This window comes from Lampris incognitus, chromosome 19 (genome assembly GCF_029633865.1).
Source record: "Lampris incognitus isolate fLamInc1 chromosome 19, fLamInc1.hap2, whole genome shotgun sequence".
NCBI classification, from domain to species: domain Eukaryota; kingdom Metazoa; phylum Chordata; class Actinopteri; order Lampriformes; family Lampridae; genus Lampris; species Lampris incognitus.
Window position 1 is genome coordinate 789,102 of NC_079229.1, and position 18,047 is coordinate 807,148.

Consider the following 18,047-nt stretch of genomic DNA (forward strand, 5'->3'; position numbering starts at 1 on the left):
GAGTTGACACACGAGAGAATTATAATAAACTCAATAGAGTTTACACACGAGAGAATTATGATAACCTCAATAGAGTTGACACACGGGAGAATTATAATAAACTCAATAGAGTTTACATATGAGAGAATTAGAATAACCTCAATAGAGTTTACACACGAGAGAATTATAATAAACTCAATAGAGTTGACACACGGGAGAATTATAATAAACTCAATAGAGTTTACATATGAGAGAATTAGAATAACCTCAATAGAGATTACACACGGGAGAATTATAATAACCTCAATAGAGTTTACACACGAGAGAATTATAATAAACTCAATAGAGTTTACACACGAGAGAATTATAATAACCTCAATAGAGAATTATGATAACCTCAATAGAGTTTACACACGGGAGAATTATAATAAACTCAATAGAGTTGACACACGAGAGAATTATAATAACCTCAACAGAGTTTACACACGAGAGAATTATGATAACCTCAATAGAGTTTACACACGAGAGAATTATAATAAACTCAATAGAGTTTACACGGGAGAATTATAATAACCTCAATAGAGTTGACACACGGGAGAATTATAATAACCTCAATAGAGTTTACACACGAGAGAATTATAATAACCTCAATAGAGTTTACACACGAGAGAATTATAATAAACTCAATAGAGTTTACACACGAGAGAATTATAATAAACTCAATAGAGTTGACGCACGAGAATTATAATAAACTCAATAGAGTTTACACGCGAGAGAATTATAATAACCTCAATAGAGTTTACACACGAGAGAATTATAATAAACTCAATAGAGTTTACACACGAGAGAATTATAACAACCTCAATAGAGTTTACACACGAGAGAATTATAATAAACTCAATAGAGTTGACGCACGAGAGAATTATAACAACCTCAATAGAGTTTACACACGAGAGAATTATAATAAACTCAATAGAGTTTACACACGAGAGAATTATAACAACCTCAATAGAGTTTACACACGAGAGAATTATAATAAACTCAATAGAATTTACACACGAGAGAATTATAATAAACTCAATAGAGTTTACACACGAGAGAATTATAACCACCTCAATAGTTTACACACGAGAGAATTATAATAAACTCAATAGAGTTTACACACGAGAGAATTATAATAAACTCAATAGAGTTGACGCACGAGAGAATTATAATAACCTCAATAGAGTTTACACGCGAGAGAATTATAATAACCTCAATAGAGTTTACACGGGAGAATTATAATAAACTCAATAGAGTTTACACACGAGAGAATTATAATAACCTCAATAGAGTTCACACACGGGAGAATTATAATAAACTCAATAGAGTTTACACACGGGAGAATTATAATAAACTCAATAGATTATTTATTCTATGACGCGCAGACTCACACCTGCTGATGAACACATTCATTATCCATATTTTTCCAAACTGACATTTCAGGATGTGCAGAGGTTTCCGTGAATCCTCTCGCAGGGCAGGAATTATATGACGGCCAGTGCTGTGGATGCCCTGTGTTGAACTGGCCGTTGTGCCCTTAAAAGAGTTGCGATTCCCTCATTTAAAACTACATGCCAGGCAGCACATAAACAAACTCACCTCTCCGTCATCACGCTGGACATCAACAGTAGCGTGAGATTTCTCCCACTCCCACAAATGTGTGGCAGGTAAACACTAACGTTACAGTGGAAGTATTAATACACGTCACGTGTGTTTAAGTTTACAGGATATTGCTGCATAGTGTTGGCTAACTATGAACGTACATAGTTTATAACTTAGTTGATGTTTTTTGGTTTAAACATTAGGGTTAGCTAACGTGTTAGCTAGCTAACGTTACTCGTCTTGAATCTTACTAGCGTTAGCTAGCAGTTAACAGTAGCTTACGTTACAGAAATCATGGCAATAAAAAGCATTTGAAATCTTACTCCCGAATAAGCGCCTCCATATTGCATTTAACTTAGCAGATCATTGACATGCCATTTCCAGACTGTGAAGGTTGTGAGTAACGTTAGTCAACTGACTCATTATAGAATGGGTAGTTCCAGCCACGTAACAGCTATTATATTGCAAATCGGGTAAATTGTTGTTATCTGATCAACAGCTATGGAGAAGTATAATGTTAATGTTACTGTATTTAATTGCGGCACACATACAATTATGCTAGGGATAGTCGGGGATACGATAACACTACAAATGATCTAGGGTCAATGTAGAATAGTCAAAAACAGGTAATCCTGATCCTAGACTCACTACATTTAGTCGGCTGCCCTCTTGTGGAACGAGACAAAATTGTGAGTAAATAGCGTAAACTGGAAACCTTTTTCACTAGGTAAGTTGAGCCCAATCTGTATACAGCATTCAGTAATATTCCATTTCCGATTTATATCAATAAAATAAATGGAATATAAATTGAACAATAAATATATCAAATATTAAATTAATTAATAAAAATATAATCAAAATGATTAATATATAAATTAATGAAAGGATTAGACCATTGATTAATTAATTCAACAATAAATATATAAGCAGGGCCTCCAAAAATCAGGGACACATTGATCAAGAAGACTCACAGGTACCCCAAAGTGGTCAGGATCAGTCAGAGTCACAAGAGCCACAAAGTGATCAGGGTCAGTCTGAATCAGAGCCCCAACATGATCAGGGTCCGTCGGAGCCCTAACGTGATCAGGGTCAGTCGGAGCCCCAACGTGATCAGGGTCAGTCGGAGCCCCAACGTGATCAGGGTCAGTCAGAGCCCCAACGTGATCAGAATGTGCAGGTGTCCCAGCCTCAGCGGCCTCAGCTTGAATCAGTCCCAGCTCCCACAAATGCAGCAACACCTCTGTTGCAAATAAGAAAAACAAAGCCAGCCACACTGGAGTCATGTCGCTATGAATGGCTGTGTTATGAACAGAGTAGTGGGTACATTACAATAGTTTGTTGTCGCACATGCAGAGAATACTATGCAAAAGGGTCAAGGAGAGAGTTAAATCCCAGGCTTGTTCAAACCTGCATTGCAGAGGCGTACATTACCGCAACCAGTAACATCAAAAAGGATACTGCAAACACGCACAACAACTCAAAAATTCACACTGATTCAGAAAAGCTTTGTTAAACCCGCCAGCCTCAACAGAAGCAGTCCAGAAACTGCACAGCTTAAATGTCAAGATACAGGACAAAATGGTCTATCTGTTCGACATTGTGTACACAATAGCTTATTGTGAACAGCCGTTTACGGTGTACAGCACATTGGTTTCCATGGAACGCAAACATGGAGTTCAGCTAGGTGAAATGTATGCAAACACCAAGGCTTGCCGTGCCTTTATAGGGCATATTGCTGGTAGCATGAAAGAGGACGTGGAGCAGCTGTTCCATTGTGAGCCTTTTTATTGCTCTGTGCTATTTGACGGTAGCACTGATAAGTCATCATCAGAGAAAGAGGTGATCAGTGTCAAGTTAATTGAGAATGGCGCTCCAAAAATGGCACTCCACCACATGTGACGCAGAGGGAATACACTGAGCCATCAAAGAAAAATGTCAGGAACATCAGCTTGACCTCAGCACCAGCGTTATTGCAGCAGCAGCCGATGGAGCACCAGTTAACTTTGGTAGAGTAAATGGGGTCCTTACATAATTGCAGTCTGACACACCATGGATGGTGAAGGTGCATTGTGTTGCCCATCTGCTTGAGCTGTGCTTAAAAGACGCATTCAAGGAAACCTTTTTTGCACAAATTGATGAACTTTTGATGCGCCTTTACTACCGCTACGGAAGGTCAGCAAAGACATGGAAGCAGCTGAAAGAAGTGGCAGCCATCCTCCATGAACATGTCGTCAGACCAGCATGCTGCCAGGGCACCAGATGGATCGACCATCAAAGGAAGGCCTTGACCTGCCTTACCACCAACTTCAAAAGTGTGGTAACACAGTTTCAAGAATATGCGTTTGGCCAACGTCAGGACATCCAGGCTGCACGCTCAGCAAAGATGAAGGCATGCATGAAGCAAATTACATCATGCAAGTTCATTCTCTACCTGGCATTGTATCAAGATTTGGTTGACGACCTGGCAGACCTCTCCGTGGATTTCTAGAAAGATGATCTACCAATATCTTCTGTCAGGAGCAAAGTGGTCCTTGCCCAAGCTGGATTAAGAAGACAGATACAATCCCCAGGTCCCTACCTGCAACCTGTGCTGGCTGCTGTGAACCAGGCTGTGGGTGAAAAGTCAGCCTTCACCTACCATGGTGTAGAAGTCTGTGCTGAGCCCACAGATGCATTCAACGGGCAGACGAAAGCAATTGTGGAGAAGATCATTTCTTGTGTTGGAGACCGGTTTGCCACTTTCAGCAGTGATCCAGTTCTTCTAGCGGCAGAAATCTTTGACCCCGTCAACTTCCCAACTGATGATGCAGCACTGTTAGAATATGGCACACAGGAAATTCAGACCCTGTGTGACCATTTTGAACCATTGCTCATTCAGAAGGGATGCGATACAGCACACATGGAGAGAGAATGGAGGAAAGTAAAAGACGAAATCAATCGGCACCACAAGTGAGAGAAGTTCCTTCCTCTCTGGCAGAAAATGTTCTGTGAGAAAGAAGAAATGTATGCCAACCTACTGCACCTTGTGCACATTCTCCCAGTCTTTCCCATATCAACGTCACAGGTTGAGCATCAGTTCTCTGCTGTGAAGCGGTTTTGAGGTGACTGGCGCTTGAACTTAAAAGCTTCAACAATCGAGGCTCTGCTCCACACCACCACTCAAGGTGTTAAGCCTGAAGTGTTTGATAGTGAAGCTACAGTAAAAAGATGGTGGGCAAGCGGAATAAAGAGGCGTCCAAAAGTTCAGCCTTCTGGCCCACGAAGTTGTTCTGAAACGCCTGAGGAGGATTCCTCTGAATCAGAGATGGAGTTCAACAATTAGGCTAATCAGCTATATAGGGAAGAAGAATCTTTTTGAGACATGGCCTCAGCCATTTCCCTATAACCAATTTTGTGACTGCTCCTATTATCTCAGACTCAAATGCTAATAGTTGCATGAGTGTGTTGAAACTTGTTCAGATTAAATTTGATCACCCTTAGCTCATTTTACCATTCACTGAGTACTTCACTGCTGTGCCTGTGGTCTGACGTGACTGTCTGATTTGGACCCAGACAGCATTTTGTGGAAGTCAAACATTCAGTGTACAGTTTTAATAAACTCAGTACTGTTTTTCAACTCACTGACTCCAAATTGTTGATTGTATACTGTTTTGTCTTCATACAATGTAATTTTCACTTACTGTTATTGCACCATTGGTTTTGGCCTTGGTGCCCAACACTTTGGCCGCGATGCCCCAATAAATTTGTATTCATCAAAGGCCAAAGTGGCCTTGCCCTAAAAATGACTTAATTCCAGGCCTGCTCTCAAATATTTTCTTCTAATCAACACCTAATCATCATCATCATCATCATCACCCTCTTCTTCTTTTTCCTCTTCCTTGCTCCCTGCCTCCCAGGGGTCGCCACAGCGGACCTGACAGACTCCATCAGTACCCTGTGAGGGCACAGCACCAATGGCGGTCTTTATGTCGGATGCCCTTCCTGACACAACTATTGGCCAGTTATCTCTCCAGGAAACACCGCATCACACCCTCACAATGTCTTACCACTGACCAGTGCACGTGAATGGGGCTGAAGTGTGTCAGATGTTTACACTGGCAAGACCAGTGGTTTAACTGGAGACACGCGCAACAGCGTCTTAAGCCAGCATTTCCCAACCCAGTCCAGGAACACCTATCCTGCAGATTTTCACTGTAACTCTGAATAGGTATGCCTGCTTGTACTTAACCAATCATCTAACAGCACTTAATTATGCAAGGTGTGCAACATCTGACTTAATTCATTGCTGATTGGTTGAATAACTACAAACAGGTACCTATTCAGGGTTGCAAAGAAAATCTGCAGGACAGGTGTTCCTTGAGGACTGGGTTGGGAAACGCTGGCTTAAGCAATGCAATGCACTCAAGCCCATGAGCCACCATTTTCCTTCATTCATCACAATTTATCAAAACTGCCACGTGATGGTAGCGATGCCACATGTGTACTTGCTTATCACATGATTAGTGCAAGGACAATATTTTTTGACACAATCCCCTTGGTTTTCACCATGGTCCTCATCTACGCTTCAGAACAGAAATTAAACTGGACGATGGCGGCACAAATTCATGTTTGCGGCGGCCTCACCCAGTACCATCCATGCGGTGTCTTTGTCCACGTCTGCGTCTTAAGTTTGTCTTCGTCTGACGGCTGGGAGAGCTGGCGCTGGATCCGCTTGGTCTCTTTGTCCATCGGGCCAAGGGACCACGGCCCTGCCTAGAACTGCACCCGAGGAGCAAGCACCGAGGGCGGTCTGACAGGAGGCGGAAGCAGGGCAGGCAAAGCTAACTGCTAGCCCATGCAGACCAGCAGCTCCAACAGTCACCCTGGCTGGCGTTCGTTCCCCTGGACAGTGATTTTTTTTGTGTGTGTTAGTTTGGGTATGTGTGTTAGTTTGGAGATGTGTGTTAGTCTGGATATGTGTGTTAGTTTAGATATATGTGTTAGGTTGGATATGTGTGTTAGTGTGGATATGTGTGTTAGTTTAGATCTGTGTGTTAGTGTGGATATGTGTGTTAGTTTAGATCTGTGTGTTAGTGTGGATATGTGTGTTAGTGTGGATATGTGTGTTAGTGTGGATATGTGTGATAGTTTGGGTATGTGTGTTAGTTTAGATCTGTGTTAGTGTGGATATGTGTGTTAGTTCAGATATGTGTGTTAGTTTGGATATATGTGTTAGTCTGGATATGTGTGTTAGTTCAGATATGTGTGTTAGTTTGGATATGTGTGTTAGTTTGGATATGTGTGTTAGTTTGGATATGTGTGTTAGTTTGGATATATGTGTTAGTCTGGATATGTGTGTTAGTTTGGATATGTGTGTTAGTTTGGATATATGTGTTAGTCTGGATATGTGTGTTAGTTTGGATATGTGTGTTAGTTTGGATATATGTGTTAGTCTGGATATGTGTGTTAGTTTGGATATGTGTGTTCTTGAAGTTCTTGTAGTTTTTGGATATGTGTTTTTGTCTTTGTGTTGCACTGCTGTGGGCTGGGCAAATAAAGTGTTCCTGATTGTAAACTCGTCTCCTGGTGGCTGGAGAGGCTGCAGGACTTCAGCAGGACTTCAGCAGGATTTCAGCAGGTCCACCAGTCAACAGTTTATCCGGAGACAGGAACCTCTGGGACTACAATGCAAGCTAGTACACTGAAATGTAATGCATGTAAGAGCCACGCTGCATTTAAATGATCAATTTTAGAGTATTTCTTCATAAAGAAAATTACCTCAAAAGATTCACCACAAGTCCCCAGGACATTCCTTAATAGGATCCACAGCTCGATAAACGAGCCAATACTCAAACAAAGACCATGACTCTACAGAGGATTCTTATTCCAATACGCCAGATCCCCATCTTCTAGACATAACATGGGAACTATGAAAGCCTGGAAAAAATGCCATCAGAACCTCCATGGGTTACAGCCGCAGCGAGAAAGCAAGGCTAATTAACCAGTTATCTTGCGACTTTACAGAATATAAAGGAAAATTCCACACTCGTCACAGCTACACACTTTGTATTGGCAATTTTGTCTGTTGCTTGTTGAAAATCAATTAGCTTGTTCACAGTGAAATGTGAGGATTCTCTGGCTGTCCTCACGAAGACACACCGGAGGACATTCTGACGCTCCGAAGACCGACACACTGACTAAAGGACGGCAAATGTTTCCAAAGATAAAGGATAACAATCCAACATTGTTCAGGCATGTCTCAATATATTAAAAAAGTTTTGGGGGGCGTCCGGGTAGCGTGGCGGTCTATTCCGTTGCCTACAGACATGGGGATCGCCGGTTCGAATACCCGTGTTACCTCCGGCTTGGTCGGGCGTCCCTACAGACACAACTGGCCGTGTCTGCGGGTGGGAAGCCGGATCTGGGTATGTGTCCTGGTTGCTGCACTAATGCCTCCTCTGGTCGGTCAGGGCGCCTGTTTGGGGGGGAGGGGGAACTGGGGGGAATAGTGTGATCCTCCCACGTGCTACGTCACCCTGGTGAAACTCCTCACTGTCGGGTGAAAAGAAGTGGCTGGTGACTCCACATGTATGGGAGAAAACATGTGGTAGTCTGCAGCCCTCCTCAGATCGGCAGAGGGGGTGCAGCAGCGACTGGGACGGCTCAGAGGAGTGAGGTAATTTGCCAAGTACAAGTGGGCAGGACAAGGGGGGGGGCAGTTTTGAGAGTAATATAATGTAACAACTGGGTATAATTACTTCACTTCCTGAGTTCATAAACTGAATATTCACATAATTATTCAAAATTCAGCACTGGCTGTGTACAGACTCATAAAAGTTTCAGGTAGAAGTACTGCACACACACAGACACACACACTATTCTTCTGCGTAGCAGATGTATATAGTTTCATGTGGAACGTGACAGGGTTGTCTGTATTTTCTTACTGCACAACTCAAGTGTCAGGGCCCTCCACATCTGTACAACTCAGGTGTCAGGGCCCTCCGCATCTGCACAACTCAGGTGTCAGGGCCCTCCAGTGTCAGGGCCCTCCACATCTGCACAACTCAAGTGTCAGGGCCCTCCACATTTGCACAACTCATGTGTCAGGGCCCTCCAGGTCTCAGGGACCTCCACATCTGCACAACTCAAGTGTCAGGGCCCTCCGCATCTGCACAACTCAGGTGTCAGGGCCCTCCACATCTGCACAACTCAAGTGTCAGGGCTCTCCACATCTGCACAACTCATGTGTCAGGGCCCTCCAGGTCTCAGGGACCTCCACATCTGCACAACTCAGGTGTCAGGGCCCTCCAGTGTCAGGGACCTCCACATCTGCACAACTCAGGTGTCAGGGCCCTCCACATCTGCACAACTCAGGTGTCAGGGCCCTCCAGTGTTAGGGCCCTCCACATCTGCACAACTCAAGTGTCACGGCCCTCCACATCTGCACAACTCATGTGTCAGGGTCCTCCAGGTCTCAGGGCCCTCCACATCTGCACGATGAGCAACAGGTCCATACAGTAAACAATAAGACATCCTTCAGCCCTCCAATTATTCTCCTATTTTCTTCTCACTGTAATTACTCAAGTGTAAAATTACTACTAATTACTGCTAGTTCTCTTCTGCTTTGCTGTGTCGATACCTTTCTGTGGGGTTTCGGGACAGGGCAGATGGACTGATTCTTTTTGAACGACTGCTGTTGGGCTGATAACTGCTGTTACACGTGTTGATGTGCAAATTAAAATCTGGTTTTAATCAGTTTAAGGGAATAATTTGACTCCTGCAACAATCATGTAAAGACCTCAATCTATCTATCAAATTAAGGTTTAAATTGACACACGCGTAATGCGATTAACAGAGCAGAATTTTCCACAAACATTCGACCTACCGTGCTTTGTACACACCTTAACTGCAGTTCTTTCAGAGGACTGGCTGTGTGCATGCCCCAAAGACACTTCTGGCAAGAACGACAGACAAACAACATGGCGACTGACAGTGTATAGCCACATTACTGCAGCGAGACTGAAACAGCGTTCATGTCCTACGAAATGAAGGAGCTGGCCGTCCAGGCAGCATGGCGGTTAACTACCACCACGGAGCTCGCTGGTTCAAATCCTCGTGTTACCTTCGGCTTGGTCGGGCGTCCCTACAGACAAAATTGGCCGCGTCTGCGGGTGGAAAGCCAGATGTGGGTATGTGTCCTGGTCGCTGAACTAGCCCCTCCTCTGGTCAGTCGGGGACCCTGTTCTAGGGGAGGGGGAACTGGAGGGAACAGTGTGATCCTCCCACGTGCTACGTCCCCCTGGTGAAACTCCTCACTTTCAGGTGAAAAGAAGCAGCTGGTGACTCCACATGTATTGGAGGAGGCATGTGGTAGTCTGCAGCCCTCCCGGGATCAGCAGAGGGCGTGGACCAGAGACCGGGATGGCTTGGAAGAGTGGGGTAATTGGCCAAGTACAACTGAGGAGAAAAAAGGGGAAAAAAGAACCCCCCCCAAAAAAAGAACACCCCTCCCAAAAAAAAAAAACAAAGAAAAGAAGGAGCTAATATCCTACATTTTTGGACAGGCAAAAAAAGAAATGGAGACATTTTGCAGGAAGTCTGAAACACAACGTGGGAAGTAAGTGGGGCCGAAGTCAACAGTAACTTCCATTCTATAATGTGACTCTCCCATGAGATCTGTCCACTAAGACCGAACAAACGGCATGACTGCAAAAACGAAGACACTTAACTGAACTATCAACTGAATAAATTTATTCACCTAAACCACATTACTGGCTGCAGTCAACAGTTGCTGAGGTGTGAGACCAAAGGTGCACTCAGAAGACCCTTCCTCCATCATACAGTTATTCACCTAAACCACATTACTGGATGCAGTCAACAGTCGCTGAGGTATGAGACCAAAGGTGCACTCAGAAGACCCTTCCTCCATCACTATGAGCAGAAGAAAGCAAGCAAATCATGGGCCAACATGATTTGCTCACAGTGCACATGTGTGTGCATATGAGCATGTGTGTATGTGTGTGTGCGTGTGCGTGTGGGTGTGTTTATGATTGTGGAGATGTACTCTGTTGGTACTTACTACTTGTAGGTCTCTGAGCGGACATACTCAAAGACATGAGAGACCCCCAGCTGGAACTGGTCGGCGATGGGAGTGACCCAGGGGTTGTTCTCTGCCTTGAAGACCTGCTTGGGGCCCGTCAGATCCAGGTTCCCTGAAAGGGAGAGACAGGTAGATGGTGGCATGAAGGACAGCAAGAGAGAGATGGCGTAGTTTAGCCTGATCTCAGGCAGAATTGTCAACTGGTTACCCTCCATTTCCATCTTCCATCTGACAGTGCCTCCACTCCAACTGATTTCCGTGGGGGAGGGGGATTCGATTGTCTCTAACCAATCACTAGAGACCATGGTACCCAGCTGAACCTAACGTCTTTTTAAGTGGACACAGATGGTAGCCATGCCAACACACTGGTTTTACCAGAGTTGTAAGAGTGGAGTGGAGCGGAGTAAAAACAAACTACGACCTCGGGTGATATTGAGACAACATGCCGTCTAACACTTGACAACAGCTTGTCAACAGTGTTAGTCCCGCCCACGGTGCTGATTGGTTAATCGTTAGACCCCCCCCCCCCCGGTGCTCTGTGAATAATTGCATTTTCAAGCGAGAAACGGCTGTTTCGGGTCATGATGGCGGAGCAGAAGGACCAGTGGACTCAATGGGGTGGACCGAGTCAAATGTCTGGATCCTGGCAAGGGTTAGTGGACGATGGAGACAGAGGAACAAAAGGAAGGGGGGGGAAAGGAAATGGGGGTAGAGACTGTAGAGCGAGAGAGCGCAAGAGAGAGACTGTATTGTCCTTTATGTGAAAATGCTTTGCAATACAAATGTATATTTCTCATGATAATAAAAGCACATTTGAATTTGAATTTGACTGTAGAGCGAGAGAGATAAAAGAGACTGTAGAGCGTGCGAGAGAGAGAGAGACACTGTAGAACAAGAGAGAGAGACTGTAGAGCGAGAGAGACCGTAGGGCGAGAGAGAGCAAGAGAGACTGTAGAGCAAGAGAGATAAAATGGAAAGAGCGAGAGAAATAAAAGGGAAAGAGTGAGTGAGAGAGGGAGAGAGAGCGATAAAAGGGAAAGAGTGAGAGAGAAACTGTAGAGCGACAGAGAGATGAAAGAGTGAGTGAGAGACTAGAGCGAGAGAGATAAAAGGGAAAGAGTGAGTGAGACAGAGAGAGAAGGAGATAAAAGGGAAAGAGTGAGAGAGAGAGACTGTAGAGCGAGAGAAATAAAAGAGACTGTAGCGCGTGCGAGAGAGAGAGAGACTGTAGAGCAAGAGAGAGAGGGACTATAGAGCGAGAGAGAGGGACTGTAGAGCGAGAGAGACTGTAGAGCGAGAGAGACTGTAGAGCAAGAGAGAGAGGGACTGTAGAGCGAGAGAGAGACTGTAGAGCGAGAGAGACTGTAGAGCGAGAGAGAGGGGGACTGTAGAGCGAGAGAGACTGTAGAGCGAGAGAGAGGGGGACTGTAGAGCGAGAGAGGGACTGTAGAGCAAGAGAGACTGTAGAGCGAGAGAGAGAGGGACTGTAGAGCAAGAGACTGTAGAGCGAGAGAGAGAGGGACTGTAGAGCGAGAGAGACTGTAGAGCAAGAGAGAGAGGGACTATAGAGCGAGAGAGAGGGACTGTAGAGCGAGAGAGACTGTAGAGCAAGAGAGAGAGAGACTGTAGAGCGAGAGAGAGACTGTAGAGCGAGAGAGACTGTAGAGCAAGAGAGAGAGGGACTGTAGAGCGAGAGAGAGACTGTAGAGCGAGAGAGACTGTAGAGCGAGAGAGAGAGGGACTGTAGAGCGAGAGAGAGAGAGGGACTGTAGAGCAAGAGAGACTGTAGAGCGAGAGAGAGGGACTGTAGAGCGAGAGAGACTGTAGAGCGAGAGAGAGGGACTGTAGAGCGAGAGAGAGAGGGACTGTAGAGCGAGAGAGACTGTAGAGCAAGAGAGAGAGGGACTGTAGAGCGAGAGAGACTGTAGAGCGAGAGAGAGAGGGACTGTAGAGTGAGAGAGACTGTAGAGCAAGAGAGAGAGGGACTGTAGAGCGAGAGAGAGGGACTGTAGAGCGAGAGAGAGAGAGAGGGACTGTAGAGCGAGAGAGACTGTAGAGCAAGAGAGAGAGGGACTGTAGAGCAAGAGAGAGAGGGACTGTAGAGCGAGAGAGAGAGGGACTGTAGAGCGAGAGAGACTGTAGAGCGAGAGAGAGAGGGACTGTAGAGCGAGAGAGAGAGACTGTAGAGCGAGAGAGAGAGGGACTGTAGAGCGAGAGAGAGAGGGATTGTAGAGCGAGAGAGAGAGAGAGGGACTGTAGAGCGAGAGAGACTGTAGAGCGAGAGAGAGAGGGACTGTAGAGCGAGAGAGACTGTAGAGCAAGAGAGAGAGAGAGGGACTGTAGAGCGAGAGAGAGAGAGAGGGACTGTAGAGCGAGAGAGACTGTAGAGCGAGAGAGAGAGAGGGACTGTAGAGCGAGAGAGACTGTAGAGCAAGAGAGAGAGAGAGGGACTGTAGAGCGAGAGAGACTGTAGAGCGAGAGAGAGAGAGACTGTAGAGCGAGAGAGACTAGAGCAAGAGAGAGAGGGACTGTAGAGCAAGAGAGACTGTAGAGCGAGAGAGACTGTAGAGTGAGAGAGAGACTGTAGAGCGAGAGAGACTGTAGAGCGAGAGAGACTGTAGAGCGAAAGAGACTGTAGAGTGAGAGAGAGACTGTAGAGCGAGAGAGAGAGACTGTAGAGCGAGAGAGAGAGGGACTGTAGAGCAAGAGAGAGACTGTAGAGCGAGAGACTGTAGAGCGAGAGAGACTGTAGAGTGAGAGAGAGAGACTGTAGAGCCAGAGAAATAAAAGGAAAGTGAGTGAGAGAGGCAGAGAGAGAAATAAAGGGGAAAGTGAGTGAGAGAGAGACAGAGAGAAGAGATAAAAGGGAAAGAGTGAGAGAGAGACTGTAGAGCGAGAGAGACTGTAGAGCGAGAGAGAGAGGGACTGTAGAGCGAGAGAGAGACTGTAGAGCGAGAGAGAGAGGGACTGTAGAGTGAGAGAGAGACAGAGAGAAGAGATAAAAGGGAAAGAGCGAGAGAAAAAAATGGGAGAGCGAAATAAAAGGGAAAGAGTGAGAGAAATAAAAGGGAAAGAGTGAGAGAAATAAAAGGGAAAGTGAGAGAAATAAATGGGAGAGAGAAATAAAAGGGAAAGAGTGGGAGAAATAAATAGGAGAGAGAAATAAAAGGGAAAGTGTGAGAGAAATAAAAGGGAAAGAGTGAGAGAAATAAATGGGCAAAAGAAATAAAAGGGAAAGAGTGAGAGAAATAAATGGGAGATAGAAATAAAAGGGAAAGAGTGAGAGAAATAAATGGAAGAGAGAAATAAAAGGGAAAGAGTGAGAGAAATAAAAGGGAAAGAGTGAAAGAAATAAATGGGAGAGAGCAATAAAAGGGAAAGAGTGAGAGAAATAAATGGGAGAGAGAAATAAAAGGGAAAAAGAGAGAAACAAAAGGGAGAGAGAAATAAAAGGGAAAGAGTGAGAGAAATAAATGGGAGAGAGAAATAAAAGGGAAAGAGTGAGAGAAATAAAAGGGAAAGCGAAATAAAAGGGAAAGAGTGAGAGAAATAAAAGGGAAAGAGTGAGAGAAATAAATGGGAGAGAGAAATAAAAGGGAAAGAGTGAGAAATAAATGGGAGAGAGAAATAAAACGGAAAGAGTGACAGAAATAAAAGGGAGATAGAAATAAAAGGGAAAGAGTGAGAGAAATAAATGGGAGAGAGAAATAAAAGGGAAAGAGTGAGAGAAATAAATGGGAGAGAGAAATAAAAGGGGAAGAGTGAGAGAAATAAAAGGGAAGAGTGATAGAAATAAAAGGGAGAGAGAAATAAAAGGGGAAAGAGTGAGAGAAATAAAAGGGAAAGAAATAAAAGGGAAAGAGTGAGAAAAATAAATGGGAGAGAGAAATAAAAGGGAAAGAGAAATAAAAGGGAAAGAGTGAGAGAAATAAAAGGGAAAGAGTGAGATAAATAAATGGGAGAGAGAAATAAAAGGGAAAGAGTGAGAGAAATAAAAGGGAACGAGTGAGAGAAATAAAAGGGAAAGAGAAATAAAAGGGAAAGAGTGAGACAAATAAAAGGGAAAGAGTGAGAGAAATAAATGGGAGAGAGAAATAAAAGGGAAAGAGTGAGAGAAATAAATGGGAGAGAGAAATAAAAGGGAAAGAGTGAGAGAAATAAATGGGAGAGAGAAATAAAAGGGAAAGAGAAATAAAAGGGAAAGAGTGAGAGAAATAAAAGGGAAAGAGTGAGAGAAATAAATGGGAAAGAGAAATAAAAGGGAAAGAGTGAGAGAAATAAAAGGGAAAGAGAAAAAAAGGGAAAGAGTGAGATAAATAAAAGGGAAAGAGTGAGAGAAATAAATGGGAGAGAGAAATAAAAGTGAAAGAGTGAGAGAAATAAAAGGGAAAGAGTGATATAAATAAAAGGGAGAGAGAAATAAAAGGGAAAGAGTGATAGAAATAAAAGGGAGAGAGAAATAAAAGTGAAAGAGTGAGAGAAATAAAAGGGAAAGAGTGAGAGAAATAAAAGGGAAAGAGTGATAGAAATAAAAGGGAGAGAGAAATAAAAGGGAAAGAGTGAGAGAAATAAAAGGGAAAGAGTGAGAGAAATAAAAGTGAGAGTGAGAGAAATAAAAGTGAAAGAGTGAGAGAAATAAAAGGGAGAGAGAAATAAAGGGGGAAGAGTGAGAGAAATAAATGGGAGAGAGAAATAAAAGGGAAAGAGTGAGAGAAATAAAAGGGAAAGAGTGATAGAAATAAAAGGGAGAGAGAAATAAAGGGGAACGAATGAGAGAGTGGAGAACGGGGGATGAAATAGTGGGAAAGTAAACACAGCAAGAAAGAGACAACAGTGGGGGGGTGAGAGAGAGAAAAAGATTTAGCATTTTATCAGTTTCATGAACACACAAAAATATGGCGTGTAGCGCGTTGCAGATATGACACGAGACAAGGAGAAGAGTGAGAGAGGTCCCGGGGGTCAAAGAGATGAAGAGAAGCAGGGTTGACGGAAGGACAGGGAGAGGAACAGAGAGGAAGAGGGCGCCCCATGAGGCCATCTGCCCTGACAGGGTACGAATGCGGGTCGTTGTACTAATATGATGATGCCAGCGCCGCGGGGCTAATTAGCTAGTCTTTGATTAGCCTAACTGAGAAGGGCATGTCAAAGAGAGAGCGCGAAAGCAAGAGAGAGAGAGAGAGAGAGAGAGAGAGAGAGAGAGAGAGAGAGAGAGAGAGAGAGAGAGAAGATAGCAAGCAATAGAGAAGAGTAAGAGAGGCTTCAAATTTGCACATTTTTGCAGGCTTTCATCACCTTGATCACCGAAACTGAAGCCAATTTAAAACTTATTTGAACTTCATTTGGATACAGAAACCAGCAGTTTCCAAGGAACCTTTATTTAAAAGAACAACTAAAACAAACTGGCATCTACACCCTCACTTAACACTACAGTAAGAGCCGCTGTCAAAACACACCCAGCAGATAGGTGCAAAGGTCTTAATGTGACGAGTCAAACCTGAACACAGTTCATTCATTCATCTTCAGCCGCTCTCCGGGGTCGGTCGCGGTGGCAGCAAGCTAAGTAGGGTACTCCAGATGTCCCTCTCCCAAGCAACGCTCTCCAACCCCTCCTGGGGGACCCCATGGTGTTCCCAGGCCAGATTGGATATGTAGTCCCTCCAGCGAGTTCTGGATCTACCCCAGGGTCTCATCCCAGTTGGATGTACCTGGAGAACCTCCAAAGGAAGGTGCTCAGGAGGCATCCTAATCAGATGCCCAAACCACCTCAACTGGCTCTTTTCAATGCGAAGGAGCAGCTGGCTCTACTCCAAGCTCCCTCCGGATGTCTGAGCTCCTCACCCTATCTCTAAGGCTGAGCCCAGACACCCTACGGAGGAGACTCATTTCAGCCGCTTGTATCCGCGATCTCACCCTTTCAGTCACTACCCAAAGCTCATGACCATAGGTGAGGGTTGGAACGAAGATTGAACACAGTTCCATCCACCCATCCACAGGGTATCTGCAGGTTTCACTAAGTTAAATTTAAGACTTTTTAAGACCTTTTTAATGCCACTTGGAACGGAATTTAAGACCAAGATCTACAACAAAATATATACATATGGTTGGTAAGACCTAACGCCCAACAGCTGAATATTTAAACATTTGATTCGCGCGAGTGCAGTTTTATCGAAATGGTTAAACAAATGTATGTTTTGTGACACACTGATGTAACCGCATTTCTTGACATTCAGGCCGAATATTTAAACATTTGATTCGCGGAATTTCATGCCATTGCAATCAGATAAGCTGAAGTCCTCCTCAATGTTGAAAAAGCTGCCAGAAACTATACGCTGCTGTGATTGGTTGATCGCTGTGAGCATTTGATGACAAAACAACGAATCACAGCAGAGCGCGCAGCGGAGGTCCCTCCCCCCTCCATCCGGCCGATCAATTCTAGCATCAACCTTTCTTCTTCTCTCGGCTGCCATTTTGTCATGACTTAGTTAGCATTTGTCTGCCAAATTCTGTATAGGCTATACCATTTAGCAATTAACCGCTCAGTAAAACCAACATCGGTATTCTTTTCGATAACTAGTTACATTAATATTACCTACAACCGTGAGTTGCAGGTAATATTGCCATGGTATCGCATCATGCAGGTCATTTACTTGTCTATGGGGATACGTATTTGTTTTACTTACAGGGAATAGCATGCTATAGCTAACAGGTGCGCCTGATACGAACCTGGAATTCATGAAAATAGCATGTGGTGGAATACATATGTACCGTATAATTGTGTGTCAAATATTATCTAATGTCAGTTTAGGTGTTCAATAGATTTTTCGTTCGTTTTAAAAGGCGTTATTTTATTATTTTTGCGGAGCTACCGGAACGTGACTTACCACTGCTCAAAATTTTCATCTCTGCTGTGGATTTCCGGTTTCCAGAGGCTTCTGTAAGCGATTCTATCTGACCAATAGATGTCGCTGGCTGAACACATTTATGCATTTCACCATAGAACGGTCTATTTACAACCTCACATTAACTGCAGCGAAAAAAGCAGCCAACTCTAGTCACGACTGCAAGTAGTTACCAGAATGATTCGCGCTCTGCACGCAACCCAAGCTAAATTAATCTTTGCACAACACAAACGAAGAAGAAGAAATAGTCCGCTCCCGGACAGTTCTTTTTTAAGACCTTTGAGTAATGAATTTAATACAATTTTTCGACATTTTTTACTGAATTTAAGACATTTTAAGGCCTTTAAGTTAGATACATGAATTTAAGACATTTTAAGACTTTTTAAGGATCCGCAGACACCCTGCATCCATCCATTATCTTAACCACTTATCCTGCTCTCAGGGTG

The 18,047-nt window shown here is 44.0% G+C and overlaps 1 protein-coding gene across 2 annotated transcripts in view; it reads right to left on the reverse strand.

Annotated features, from left to right (window-relative positions):
- rsu1 (Ras suppressor protein 1) overlaps positions 1-18,047 on the reverse strand; it is a 138,564-nt gene that overhangs the window by 66,670 nt on the left and 53,847 nt on the right. For both annotated transcript variants that reach the window (XM_056299462.1, XM_056299463.1), the window contains exon 8: positions 10,682-10,814. In XM_056299462.1, coding sequence (XP_056155437.1) covers positions 10,682-10,814 — 133 coding nt within the window. The remainder of the gene's footprint in view (positions 1-10,681; positions 10,815-18,047) is intronic.